The 11903-nt window shown below is 52.6% G+C and overlaps 8 protein-coding genes across 8 annotated transcripts; 5 read left to right on the forward strand and 3 right to left on the reverse strand.

The window, feature by feature from the left end:
• Positions 1-325: 325 nt before the first annotated feature.
• SNOG_08928 (hypothetical protein) lies at positions 326-728 on the reverse strand (the record flags this gene model as incomplete). The annotated part of the gene is made up of 2 exons (XM_001799179.1): positions 326-437; positions 486-728. The coding sequence occupies 2 exons, from the start codon at positions 726-728 to the stop codon at positions 420-422; spliced, it is 261 nt and encodes an 86-aa protein (XP_001799231.1). The 3' UTR covers positions 326-419.
• Positions 729-1166: 438 nt separating this feature from the next.
• Positions 1167-1382, forward strand: SNOG_08929 (hypothetical protein; the record flags this gene model as incomplete). The annotated part of the gene is made up of 2 exons (XM_001799180.1): positions 1167-1221; positions 1267-1382. 2 exons carry the CDS (start codon positions 1167-1169, stop codon positions 1380-1382), a joined length of 171 nt encoding a protein of 56 aa, XP_001799232.1.
• A 496-nt stretch (positions 1383-1878) lies between these two features.
• Positions 1879-4440, reverse strand: SNOG_08930 (hypothetical protein; the record flags this gene model as incomplete). The annotated part of the gene is made up of 1 exon (XM_001799181.1): positions 1879-4440. One exon carries the CDS (start codon positions 4438-4440, stop codon positions 1879-1881), a length of 2562 nt encoding a protein of 853 aa, XP_001799233.1.
• Positions 4441-4833: 393 nt separating this feature from the next.
• SNOG_08931 (hypothetical protein) lies at positions 4834-5787 on the forward strand (the record flags this gene model as incomplete). Its single annotated transcript, XM_001799182.1, has 4 exons — positions 4834-4848; positions 4899-5011; positions 5071-5466; positions 5514-5787. The coding sequence occupies 4 exons, from the start codon at positions 4834-4836 to the stop codon at positions 5785-5787; spliced, it is 798 nt and encodes a 265-aa protein (XP_001799234.1).
• Positions 5788-5919: 132 nt separating this feature from the next.
• Positions 5920-7006, reverse strand: SNOG_08932 (hypothetical protein). Its single transcript, XM_001799183.1, has 3 exons — positions 6915-7006; positions 6495-6798; positions 5920-6446 (listed from the first exon to the last, which is right to left on the reverse strand). The coding sequence occupies exons 2-3, from the start codon at positions 6760-6762 to the stop codon at positions 6100-6102; spliced, it is 615 nt and encodes a 204-aa protein (XP_001799235.1). The 5' UTR covers positions 6763-6798; positions 6915-7006; the 3' UTR covers positions 5920-6099.
• A 538-nt stretch (positions 7007-7544) lies between these two features.
• SNOG_08933 (hypothetical protein) lies at positions 7545-8984 on the forward strand (the record flags this gene model as incomplete). Its single annotated transcript, XM_001799184.1, has 2 exons — positions 7545-8538; positions 8611-8984. 2 exons carry the CDS (start codon positions 7545-7547, stop codon positions 8982-8984), a joined length of 1368 nt encoding a protein of 455 aa, XP_001799236.1.
• Positions 8985-9241: 257 nt separating this feature from the next.
• Positions 9242-10132, forward strand: SNOG_20103 (hypothetical protein; the record flags this gene model as incomplete). Its single annotated transcript, XM_001799185.1, has 1 exon — positions 9242-10132. One exon carries the CDS (start codon positions 9242-9244, stop codon positions 10130-10132), a length of 891 nt encoding a protein of 296 aa, XP_001799237.1.
• A 618-nt stretch (positions 10133-10750) lies between these two features.
• On the forward strand, positions 10751-11726 carry SNOG_08934 (hypothetical protein; the record flags this gene model as incomplete). The annotated part of the gene is made up of 1 exon (XM_001799186.1): positions 10751-11726. The coding sequence occupies one exon, from the start codon at positions 10751-10753 to the stop codon at positions 11621-11623; it is 873 nt and encodes a 290-aa protein (XP_001799238.1). The 3' UTR covers positions 11624-11726.
• Positions 11727-11903: the final 177 nt, after the last annotated feature.

An 11903-nucleotide genomic window follows, 5' to 3' on the forward strand; every position in this document is an offset into this window, starting at 1 on the left:
GCACCTGTTCTACTGCAGATTATCGACTACCTACCACAGAAAACAAATAGGGATATCTAAAGCCCTCGGGCTATACACAGTATCACGAGGCTTCGATTGCGACGTCAAGGCCCTGTGTGTAGCTCCAGACGCGTTGTCGCTACCCATCGTGGGTTATGGCCTGCAGTAAATATAATCGGCGGAAATATCTCTAGGCAGATCGATGGGTATTGATGCTGCAAGACCCTCCTGCTGTGCTGCTGTAGTTATACAGTTCTCTGGAGCTGAATGTTATTGAAGTTTCGGGTGTAACTAAGCATGTGAAGAACACCTGAAGATGACATGTAAAAATTGCTTCGGTCTCTTTCAAATACACCTTTACTTGATCGACAACCTAGCTATCATTGAGAAGACAGAAACCCCCAGTTCCCACCGCACAATCACTTCCCTGTCCAACCCTACATGAGATAAGCCTTGGTCCCCACTATAGTCAAGACCAACGTTACCTTTTCCTTCAGCTTTTCAAAGTAAGCCTTGTCACGATCGCCTCTTTCTACATTTCCATCTTTCGAGTTCGGCGTTGAATAGATGCTACCAGGTTTGAGCTGGAATTGACTTGGGGGTACTTTTGATGCATCCCATGTTTCGCTGGTTCGTCGCTCGCTTGAGGAGGAAGCTTTCGAATCTCTCCGCTTGCTGGCGTCTGTTGATGAGGTTGCTGCGGGGTTGCTGGTAGTGTTGGTGGTCATGGTGGTGGAGTTGTGTCGAGTTGCTGTTGTCCGTTGCTCAAGAATAGGTTGAATTCTGCCAAACGAGATGGTACCTTACGTCCGGTGCAAGTTTGAAGGGACTGCGCGCTGTTATCAAGCTGGTGATACCCCACACCGCATAAAAGCGAATACGTTCCACAAGCTCTTTCCGTGACAACGCCAAGCCATCTTCACAAAGACATGTGCTCGAGACAGGGCATCATCACCACCGTCACGGCGATCCACAGCCACACATGACAGCCATGATCAGAGTCCAGACCGAATAAATGTCTCCACTGCAGTGGCTCACGCCTGCGCTGTGGCTTGAACGCCAAGCCCCAACTACCGGAAGACACGTCGATATGCTCTGTTCGACGGATGCAGCTGTGGATCTACGTCAGGTGTCCTACTGAATTGGCGAGGGGGTTGAGGGACGAGATGTGGTTGGTGGGCTTCTTTGACATTATTCGTCTCCAAAGCAGCGGTAACACAAGTGAGCAACTTCTTGTTAGCTCAACAACTACTATACGGGGCGCAGTGCATGCAGCACACCGACTATTGTCCATTGCCGTCCACAGCCATGCGACCGCGGGGCTCCGCCGGCATTTCGATGACTCGTTGTACCGTACATCCATTGTGCCGATGTTCCGGTGAGCAGGGCGCATGCGCATCGGGAATTCTGCGTTTTAGTCAAACCGAAGCTGAGGTGAGATATAAGCAAACTCCTTCATCTCGGCGTAATCTTGAATTGTTCGAAGGAGACGTCAGTCGAAAAGTGAAGAGGTTCTCTTGGCTGAGTTTTGAGTATCTAATATGACCAAATTGTTCGCAGAAGTATAGATTTTCGAAACCGGCAGTCTGCCTTTCCATCAGCTTGTCACAAAACAAAAGAAATCCACCACAAATTTCGATCAAAGCGCATCATCGCGCGTTATCCGAAAAAAACGCCGGGTATGCAAAGGTAGGTTATTCAGGTATCCCGGATTTCGGAAATACATATGTAGCAATGACAAATTGAAGCTGAGCGGCGATCACGTACGATCAGCTGGAAATTTTACACAAACAGAAGGGTCGAGAGTCGATAGTCTCGAATAAAACGCCATTGAAATGCACACCCCTTATTCCACCCCACCGAATTGTCGTTCGTGGATCATAAGTCATCGTCGAGATCGATAGCATCGGGATTCGCTGCTCCTTCTGCGTCTGTGGGTTTGACACTTCCGCCCAAGGGGCCGGTGCTAGCTGCGACAAAGCCCACGGGAGCGCGAGCTTCCCGCTCTAGGGCGGCCATTGCATCTTCACCGTTGGTTGCGTCGTCGTTGGCGTGCTCGCTATTGCCGTTCTGCATGCCACGAGCGACGGCTTGAGACGCGATGAAGTTGACGTCGGTACTACGGAGGGTTAGCGGGGTGGATTTGAAAAGCATGAGAAGAACGTACTTGTATTGAGCCTGAACACTCCGCTTGATCCGAAGCATTTCCTTGTAGGTGTCCTCGTTGCCGTGCTGGACCTCGAAGGACTCCCACTTCTTCCAGAACTCTGGACTTGTTCGCGGATCGCAGAACTGGCTGGCATGGCCATAGATTGCTCGTGCTCGGTCGATCTCTCCCAACCGTCGCTCCATTTCAGCAAATTTGAGACACATTTCCTTGGCCTCAGCGTCAGGTAGCGCACCAATAGCGCGCTCGTAGATCGGTCTTGTTGAGGTGAGACCAAAGTTGGAGGCGGATTTGGTGATGTAAAAGTTGAACATCTCCAGCCTGTCTTCGTCTGCAACGGCCCGGGTAGCGCGCTCGTATATCCGCATAGCATGTCGCGCGAGTCCTCGATCTTCCTCCAGTGCTCCGTACATGAGGTAAAGGACCTTGGCGAACTTTGGTGGGCAGTCTTCAACAGCCTGCTCGAATAAGTCTCGAAGACGCTCCATCCCGATCTTGCGATCCACGGCTTTGGTGAGGTAGAGATTCCAGATCTCGAACGCGACAGGATAGCTGAAAAGATCGAGACCGCGCTCGTAGACTTTGAAGCAATCCTCGAAGTAGTTGTTCTCTTCTAGCAGGTTGGCGTAGTTGACAACGGTCTGTGGGGTCGCAATGCGAAGCTCGAAAATGCGCTCGTAGACCTTCTTGGTTTCCTCCAATGTGCTGACACTCTCCACAAGATCGACATAGAAGCTCCAGAGCTTCCAGCTCTTGTGAACACGCTGTTGGGGTGACAGTGAGTCATCAAAATAGTCAACATTCGATCGTTTGGGGGCTTGCGTCGCCTTGGCCATAATGTCGACGGCCTTGTCGAAGTTTTCGTTGCGAAGTTCCAACTCAGCGAACTCGCACCACATCTCAGCCAGCTCTGCGACAGACTTGAAAGGAACCTTGACAGCCTTTTCCATGATCACGCGAGCGTTCTGCAGACTGCCGCCAGCTTCGTAGAACTTTGCATAGTTGGTCCACAGCTCATGGAATTTGCCGACGGCCTTCTTTGGGTTGATGGCGGCGATGGCATCGGTGTATGTCTGTACCACCTCTTTCTTGTTATCGCCCCAGAGCGCAATGCGCTTCTGCCATTCGACAACGTTGTGGGGGTTCTGGCGCAGCATGACATCGTTCAGCAAGAACGGTCTCCTTTGCATGAGCGACTCAAAGCGAACCATTCGGATGTCGAGGTCCGCGTCAGCGGCTTCGTTGAGTTTCCCCTTCTCAGACCGCGCCGCAGCTTCGTTGAGTTTGATGCCAATCATGGCCTCTTCTGCTTCGACGTATGTGTCGAAGACTATGGAGAAGTCGCGTACAGTCATGACGGTGGTGACGGCCTCCTCAAAGACGTCGCGTGCCTTTTCGTATTCGCCCTTGTGCATCCAGTATCGCGCCAAGCCTACCCAGAGCACGCCTCTCTGGTCGGGGAACTTCAGGATGCCACTATGTATGATCTTTTCAACGTCGATGCCGCTGTCATCACTGGTGTCGATTTCCTTGGCGTGGTCGATCAGCAGGTCGATCATCTCGGTCCAAAACTGGAACGGGCCCTTTGCTTCCTTGCTCTTGAAACGGGGGTTGTTGAGAATCTCCATGTACTTCTTGACGGCTTCCGTGTACTTGCGCATGTCCTTGAGCAGCTCGATGAAGTCCTCGGCATCCTCGGGATGGATCTGCATGTACCGTCGCCATATCTTGACAGCTGTTTCGCCTGAGGCGGAAGTCGCAAATGGTCGATAGAGGGCCCATATGCGGTTGTGCTGCGTCAGCGGGAGGGCGCGTAGCGCTCGGTCAAATGTTCGGCGCGTGGTGGTGACGAGAGGCTGCTGCATCAGAAACGTGAGGTACATCTCCCAGATGCGCGGCATCTTGTTCAGCAGCACCAGGGCGCGCTCGAACAGGGCGTTGACCTTGACATAGTGCGGCGCAAAGCGGGCAGGATTCTTCTTGGCAAGATGCCTCGTCCGCAGGTCGAGGTAGAGCTTCCAGAGCTTGTAGGAGCGCGGGAGGACCTCGACGGCGCGCTCAAAGACGTAGGCCTGCTCGAGAATGCTGCCGCGCGACTTCTTGAAGCGCACATAGTCCAGCCAGGGCTTCACGCTGCCGGGGTTGCGCTGGATGTCCTGCTCGTACGCGACATCCTGGTCGGTGATCAGGTGGAGGTCGCTGGCGCGCTCCATTTTCCGCTTCGAGGGCCGCGGGAGGCTCGCGGTGACGGTGCGGAGGAGTTCGCCGGGCATTGTGGCGCCAGAGGAGCCGTGGGACAGCCCGCGGTGGGCAGGAAACGCGATGGATGCGGTCGGGGTGGGTGAGGGAGGTGTTGACGGCAGCGTTAAACTTCTCAGAGGGCCCGCTCGGGGCACCCAGCAACAGCGGTCTGGGACCCACCCCGTTGCAGTCCACCCAATCGCGCCTGCCTCGCCGCGCGCCGAGTTGGCAGGCACGGGCCCGCTGTGGGTGGAGCTCGTCGGGCATGCTAGCTGCGTCACGTTGCGCTGCCTTCACCAACCCGAGGCCGTGATTCTGCTTCTGATTCTACTCTGTCCTTCGATTATCTGCACATCTCACGCACTTGGCGCTCACACGAGCCAACCCACCCATCTCTCCTCCAACGCGCCGCCTGTGTTGCAGATATGTCTGGCAGCGGGGTATGTCATAGCTCCATATTATGCCGCAGCACAACTGACACCACCACCAGGCACGCGAAGCCGTCTTCGCGACGCGGCAGTCGCTGAGTCTCATGAAGAGCAAGCTCAAGGGCGCTCAGACTGGCCACGATTTGCTCAAGCGAAAGAGCGAGGCCCTGACCAAGTACGCATCTGCGAGAAAGCTACACATGTCTGAAGCTTTGCTGACGTAGCTCCGCCCAGGCGTTTTCGAGAAATCACACGCCGCATCGATGAGGCCAAGCGCAAGATGGGCCGGGTCATGCAGGTTGCTGCATTCTCCCTCGCTGAAGTCACATACGCCGTCGGCGGCGACATAGGCTACCAGATCCAGGAGTCGGCAAAGCAAGCTCGGTTCCGCGTACGGACAAAGCAAGAAAACGTCTCGGGTGTCTTCCTCCCGCAGTTCGAGAGCTACACCGAGGACAGCAACAACGACTTCGCACTGACAGGTCTGGGCAAGGGTGGTCAGCAGGTGCAAAGGTGTAGAGAGACATATGCAAGAGCCGTCGAGACATTGGTGGAACTGGCCAGTCTGCAGACCGCCTTCGTTATATTGGACGAGGTTATCAAAGTAGTCAACCGCCGTGTCAACGCAATGTGGGTATCTCGCACAATCCAAGCCTGTCCGTACTAATAGCCAACAGCGAGCATGTCATCATCCCCCGCACGGAAAACACCATCAAGTACATCAACTCCGAACTGGACGAGCTGGACCGAGAAGAGTTCTACCGCCTCAAGAAGGTTTCGGGCAAGAAGCAGAGAGATGCTGCCGTTGAGGAAGCTGCGCGGTTGGAGGCGAAGCAGGCTGCGGAGGCCAAAGAAAGTGCCAAAGACAATGCCAAAGACAGTGCCAAAGCAGATGCAGCCGAGAGCAAAGACCTGCTGGGAGACGAGGACAATCAGGACGTCATCTTCTGAGGCGCGTCTGGAATGCTTAGTAGAACCAAACATTGGCTGTGTTCTTCGCTTCATGCTACTGGACGTCATCTTAATGATAGTCCGCAAAATAGATCGGCCAGGTGGGTTTCCGTGAGGGTATGAAGGGTGGCGCTTGTGGTTCATGCAAGGGTAGGATATGGTTCGTAGCTGCTGAAAGTGCCCTGTGTGTGAGATAAGTATGGCGCCACAACGAACGTTATATGCAGGTAGTCAAAACTCATTGTCCGGACTGAAGCTGAATGAGGTATCGTAATATCATCAAATCCACACGCAAAATCCATTCGCAATAACCTACTGCCGTTGGTATGTGACCTTCATTGGTTTGCCTTCCGCGCCAATTGGTGTATTCGCAGTCGCCTCCTTCGCCGTGATCGCGAATTGCTCGTTCTCGAATTCGGCAAAGGCGACAGCTCTGACCGAGACCAGGCGTACTTCCTTGAAGCCCTCGAAGCGATCGAACACGTTTGTGAGATCTTCCTCGTCGATGTCGCGGGGAATGTTCTGCAGGAACAACACCTTGTTCGGCCGTACGTATTCGTCTGGAACGACGGCGGCTCCGGATTTTGCTGCGCGAGGCTTCTCGGTGGTGACTGCAGGGTTGGCTTGCGCTTTCGCGTCCTCCTCTGCGCGCTTGAAGTCTGCAGGTGGTCAACATAGTCCTTTTCACTCGCACTCTAGTAACGCACCTTTCTGCATTAACCGCTTACGCTTGTGCTCTTCGAACATCTCTGCTGCTTTGCGCTTAACCGTCTCGTCGCTGTGTGTTTTCGCCTTGGACACCTTCAAGGCTTTGCCGTACAGCTCGAATCCGCTCATTTCCTCGATCGCCTCTAGTGCAGACTTCTCGCTATCAAACACGACAAAAGCCTGGCCCTTGCGCTTCAGGCTGCTCTTCGCGATAATGTCGAGTATAGGTCCGTAGTACTGGAAGACCTTGGTGAGAGCCTCCTTCATGGTGTCAATCTTGACGCGCTCCTCGAGATTGCTGACCTAGTGCTATCAGCATCGCGCCACGGAGTGCAATGTGACTGCGTGCTGCGCGCCGTGGTCAACTCACATAAATTCTACATCTGCGGTTAGCATCAAGACCTACCTTGAGATTCTACAAACTTACGTTTCGATGGGCACCGGGTACTTGGACGAATCCACGCCCATCTGGATGCCTTCCATCTTTTCGGCCATGGCGACGATTTTGTCGCGAGCAGCTGTGGAAGCTTTTGTTGGCGATGAGGTTCGCGTCGGAAGCTCAGAGCTCAAGGTTCCGGCACCTGGGCAGGCACGCTAGTGGTTAGTGACACGTGACTTGGAATTTACCATGAACCTTAGAAGGTGTCGACCCGGGTCCCCTCCTCTTCACTTTATCAGATCCCTTTCACAAGAAGCAAATGTCAGTGTTGCAGGCATGGTTTTTACGTTGGATTAGATCCTGGCCATTATAGTCCCAGTCCTCGCTCCGAAGGTTCACATGTGTACGTCAACTGGTCAAAGCAGAGCGATATTGCTACATATATGAGGCGCCGCTGCCTGCCACATATCTGCGGTCAAAAGAAAGGCTTGAGGCTCGACTGCGCTACTGCGACATAATGCCCGCTAAAGAATCGTCTGTTTGCGCAAATTAGTTCTATTCTTCTACATCTAAGTACTGACGTCACCGCTCTGGCTAAGTCGCTCTAAACTTTCTCCGTCTTCTCCTTGACCTTTTGCCAGTCACTTTGATCTGTCCAATATCATCCATAATGCTCAAAAGATTGGGATTCAGCACGTCGGCGCCTCCAAAGGGCCTTAAATGGCGCTCCAACACTTACTTCATCGTTTTTACTGTTGGTATGGGCGCCTTCACCGACCTATTCTTGTATGGCTTGATCGTACCAATATTGCCCTTCATGCTCAAAGACAGGGTCAATATACCTGATTCGGAAATCCAAAGCACTGTTTCGAATTTACTGGCTATCTACGCGGCGGCGTCAGTTGCAGCATCGCCAATCGCCGGCATTCTCGCCGACAAATTTTCCAAGACTCGACAACTTCCCTTCGTCCTGGGACTTTTGATGCTAGTTTGTGCCACCATTCTCCTTGCGGTAGGCCAGAGTGTTGCGGTGCTCGCTCTCGCAAGGTTTCTGCAAGGTGCAAGTGGTGGCGTCGTGTGGACGATCGGCCTAGCCATCATTATTGAGACTGTGGGCCAGGAAAACCTAGGCAAGACGATGGGCACTGTGTTCAGCTTTATCTCGGTCGCTAGCCTCTTCTCTCCAATATGCGGAGGCGCGCTCTATGCCAAAACTGGCTATCAAGGTGTGTTCGGCGCGGGCATTGGCTTGGTCGTGGTAGATTTCATTCTTCGTATGCTCATGGTGGAGAAAAAGGTGGCCGCCAAATACGACTCACACTCACCCCGGGGACACGAAGAAGAAGCCAGTGGCGACACTGAACAGAGCCCATTACTCCCCGATACATTGACCGCACACAAGCGATATAAGTTGGGAAGACCTGCAAACCGCATCACTCGAGCTTTACCTATTCTCCTCCTCTCCTGCGATCCTGGTCTCGTCACGGCGATCTGGGTAGCTTTTATGCAAGCTTTCCTTCTTGGATCCTTTGACGCCACGGTGCCACTGGTCGCATCGGAGCAATTTGGCTTTAATAGTCTAAAAGCTGGGCTGCTCTTCTTACCTCTAGGCGGTGCTGACTTTCTCCTCGGGCCGGTTTTTGGATATTGTGTCGATCGATATGGTACGAGACTCCTCTCCATTCTGGGCTTCTTAGTGCTGGTACCAACTCTCGCCTTGCTTCGATTATCAGTAGACTCATCTCTCACCGAGCCACTTAGCAATATCCGCCATATCGCGCTTTATGCCGGGCTTCTGGGTGCGAATGGCGTGGGACTCGCGATCATCAACAGTCCGTCGATTGTCGAAGCCGGTAACATTGTAGAAAAGTACCGGCAAGCCAATGAGGACACATTTGTGGAAGCACCGTACGCACAGCTGTACGGTATAAATAGCATGGTTTTCAGCGCCGGCCTAACCCTTGGTCCCCTACTTGCGGGTCACCTCAGGGAGAAAATCGGTTATGGCAATATGAACGCTACGCTTGCCGGCATCTGCGGTTTGACAGCAGTCCTTGCTGGCGCCTACATGGGCAGGAAAGAAGAGAGCCTCACCGACCAGGAAGATTGAAGGAGGACTGTCCGCTTTCACTGCTACCGAGGCTGGCTGCACCTGGAATGCCTACGCTTATCTAGGGTGACTGTGGCACCTATTTGTCAATGCTAAGTATCGTACGACAGCAAACCTCGTACACGAAACGGATGCGTTTTCGCTATTCGCTCGCCCACGGCCTGGGCCCCCGCGTGTTCAGCTGTGGCTTGCCAAGACACCAACAAGCTGAACATTTAAGTCGTAGCGCGTATCCTTGAGAATGCATCTACCGAGTGATGTCTTTCTCCTATGATAACTCGGACGTGCGCTGGAAGCCTACAGTGACGGGCGGGCGTGCGCAGATCCGAATCCTTGAATTACACCCTTTGCCATGGTATCTTTGGTGGCTGCCGCGACCCTGGGCATTGCGCATTCCGCTCTATGGTCGTTTATCATGGGCTCCGCTGGCTGACATCAATGTTTCGAAAAGAAAGGTTGCCAATACGGACGTCAAAAACGTAAGGTCGAGCGAGTCCAGCACAACCCAAGCCGAAGAGGATGCGACTCTGATCGGCACCAGCAAGGCTCTAACCGCAAATCCTGTCACTCAAAGTAAGCCTCTGTCGATATCGTCTTCTTTGTATCCAAAATACAAGGCGTTATCATACACCTGGGGCGATGGAAAAGAGAGGAGCAATATCTATGTCAACGGAAAGAATTTGGACATTACTCTTTCACTGGCCACCGCCTTGCATCATCTCAGGTACAATCAGGTCAAGCCGCTGAATATCTGGATCGACCAAATCTGTATCAATCAACAGGACAATGCTGAAAAGACGGAGCAGGTCCGTCACATGGACTGTATCTATCGCAACGCTGAAGAAGCTCTAGTCTGGCTTGGTCCCGCTCAGAACGGTTCTGAGGAGCTCTTGGAGGTGTTCAACAAGGTTGGAACATTTGTGGAAGACTTTGACATGTATTCGTATTTTACGAAAGAACACATTTCCAAACTATTCGCGATTCAGAAAAAGGAAAACCCGGAGGATGCAAAGACTATCGAATACCACGCCTTCTGCGACAGCGTGCTCGCCGAATTTACCTATACTCTTTTCGAGTCGCTGATAGCTTTCTACAAACGACCTTGGTTCAACCGAGCATGGGTGAGACCGTTCAACTTGCCCCCTTAAGCACGACTTCAGCTGACTTTGGACGCTTATGTCGGCAGGTGGTGCAAGAATTCAGTCTACCCCCAGAAGTGACATTCGTTTGTGGAACGAAAAGGATCAAGGCCGAGACCCTCATGTGTGTAATACAAACTATCCAATCGTCCATCGGTACCAAAATCATCGCTACTCGCTCGCACGAATCTTCGTTGATACAGCTGATGGGTACCTGGGTTGACGAAGTGTCGGATACCATACAACCGTTCTTTTCGTCGCGACAGCGGAGGAAGAAATGGGATGAAGGTGAACAAGATGGGTACAGTCTGTATACGACACTTCACAGAATTTGTGTCGAAGGATCCGTGCAAGCAACACAAGGCTGTGACATGGTATACGGTCTTCTTGGGCTCGTTAACGATGCCGAAAAATTGAACATCCGCGCGGATTACTCGACTAAAAACCCACCAAGCTCAAGTAATAAGGACTTTTACAAAAACTGCAAGGGCTATCATCAATACCGGCAAAGTGGATCTGCTCATGTCTGCGCAGTATGTAAAACTAGAGACGACGCTGCCGAGCTGGGTCCCGGACTGGCGGTCTGGCATAACCCGATCTTTCGCCGAGATTAATCACGATGTGAAGATGAACGGCCTCGCTATGGCACTGGCCTATAAGTTGGAGGCGGACGGCACGTTACTGGGCTGCCCACCAGACCAGGATATTGTACTCAGGCGCTCTTTTACCTGGATTCGAGGTGATCAAAACGACCCTGTTTTCGCGGCGAGCAACAAACAGCTACTGAAGATATATGACGAAGGCAATGACCTACTTTTGGCACTTGACGGATACATAGTAGATGAGATTGAGGACATCGGAGGTCCCTGGACTGGCGGGACCCGCTTTGTGGATGGAGAAGCATCTCGATTCCCTCAAGAAGAGTACCTCAACCTGCTGGCAACTGTCCGGCAGATGTGCGTCGTGTCCAAGGCTAAAGGACACGATATCTACCCTACGTCTGAGAGACGGGACGAAGCATATTGGAGGGTTCCAGTCGGAGGCTTGGATCAAGAGGATGGATTTCTTCCAGTGCCCGCCGGTCCGGCATGTAAGCTCAAATATGAGCATTGCGTGGCTGAGCTCGAGATGCTTATCGAGGCATATGCGATGACCATGCCGCAGTACAAAGTTCGGGCAGCCGAGCTTGTCGAGATGGGCAAGAGACGCGTAGATGACGCGGATCCCGGACCGAATTTAGGCACAATGTATCGTATACGCATGCAAGAGATGGCTGGCAAGCGGCCTTTCATTTCCAATGTCGGTTATGTCGGTATGGGACCTCGTTTCCAAAGAGCTGGTGATAAGATTGCGATTTTCAATGGTGCTACTGTGCCATTCATCATCAGGCCTGTTGGCGAGGAGAGCTTCAAACTCATTGGGGAGTGCTATTGTGATGGGATCATGTTCGGGGAGTTTGTTCAGAAAGGAGGAAATGTGCAGAAGATTGTGTTAGAGTAGATTCCTCGTAGTAGATGACCTGCAGTATTAGTATTATTTCGAAGGTATTTTTGGGGGCAAGAAAGATTCAAGGTGTGACCTTAGGTACAAATCACGTAGCTTCAGACCGGTATCGCGAGTCATGACAAGCGTGAGGAATCCTCCATGTTCGAAGATCAGAATTGACCTTGCGGCCGCGGATGCCCACGTGCTCGTGCTTGGCGACGAAGCTTAATTGGTAGCTTAAACCTAACCTAGGAAGGCCGTGACGTAGACACCTCACAATTATTTACAGGGTCCT

The sequence above is a fragment of the Parastagonospora nodorum genome (genome assembly GCF_000146915.1).
Source record: "Parastagonospora nodorum SN15 chromosome Unknown scaffold_13, whole genome shotgun sequence".
In the NCBI taxonomy this organism is placed as follows: Eukaryota; Fungi; Ascomycota; class Dothideomycetes; order Pleosporales; family Phaeosphaeriaceae; genus Parastagonospora; species Parastagonospora nodorum.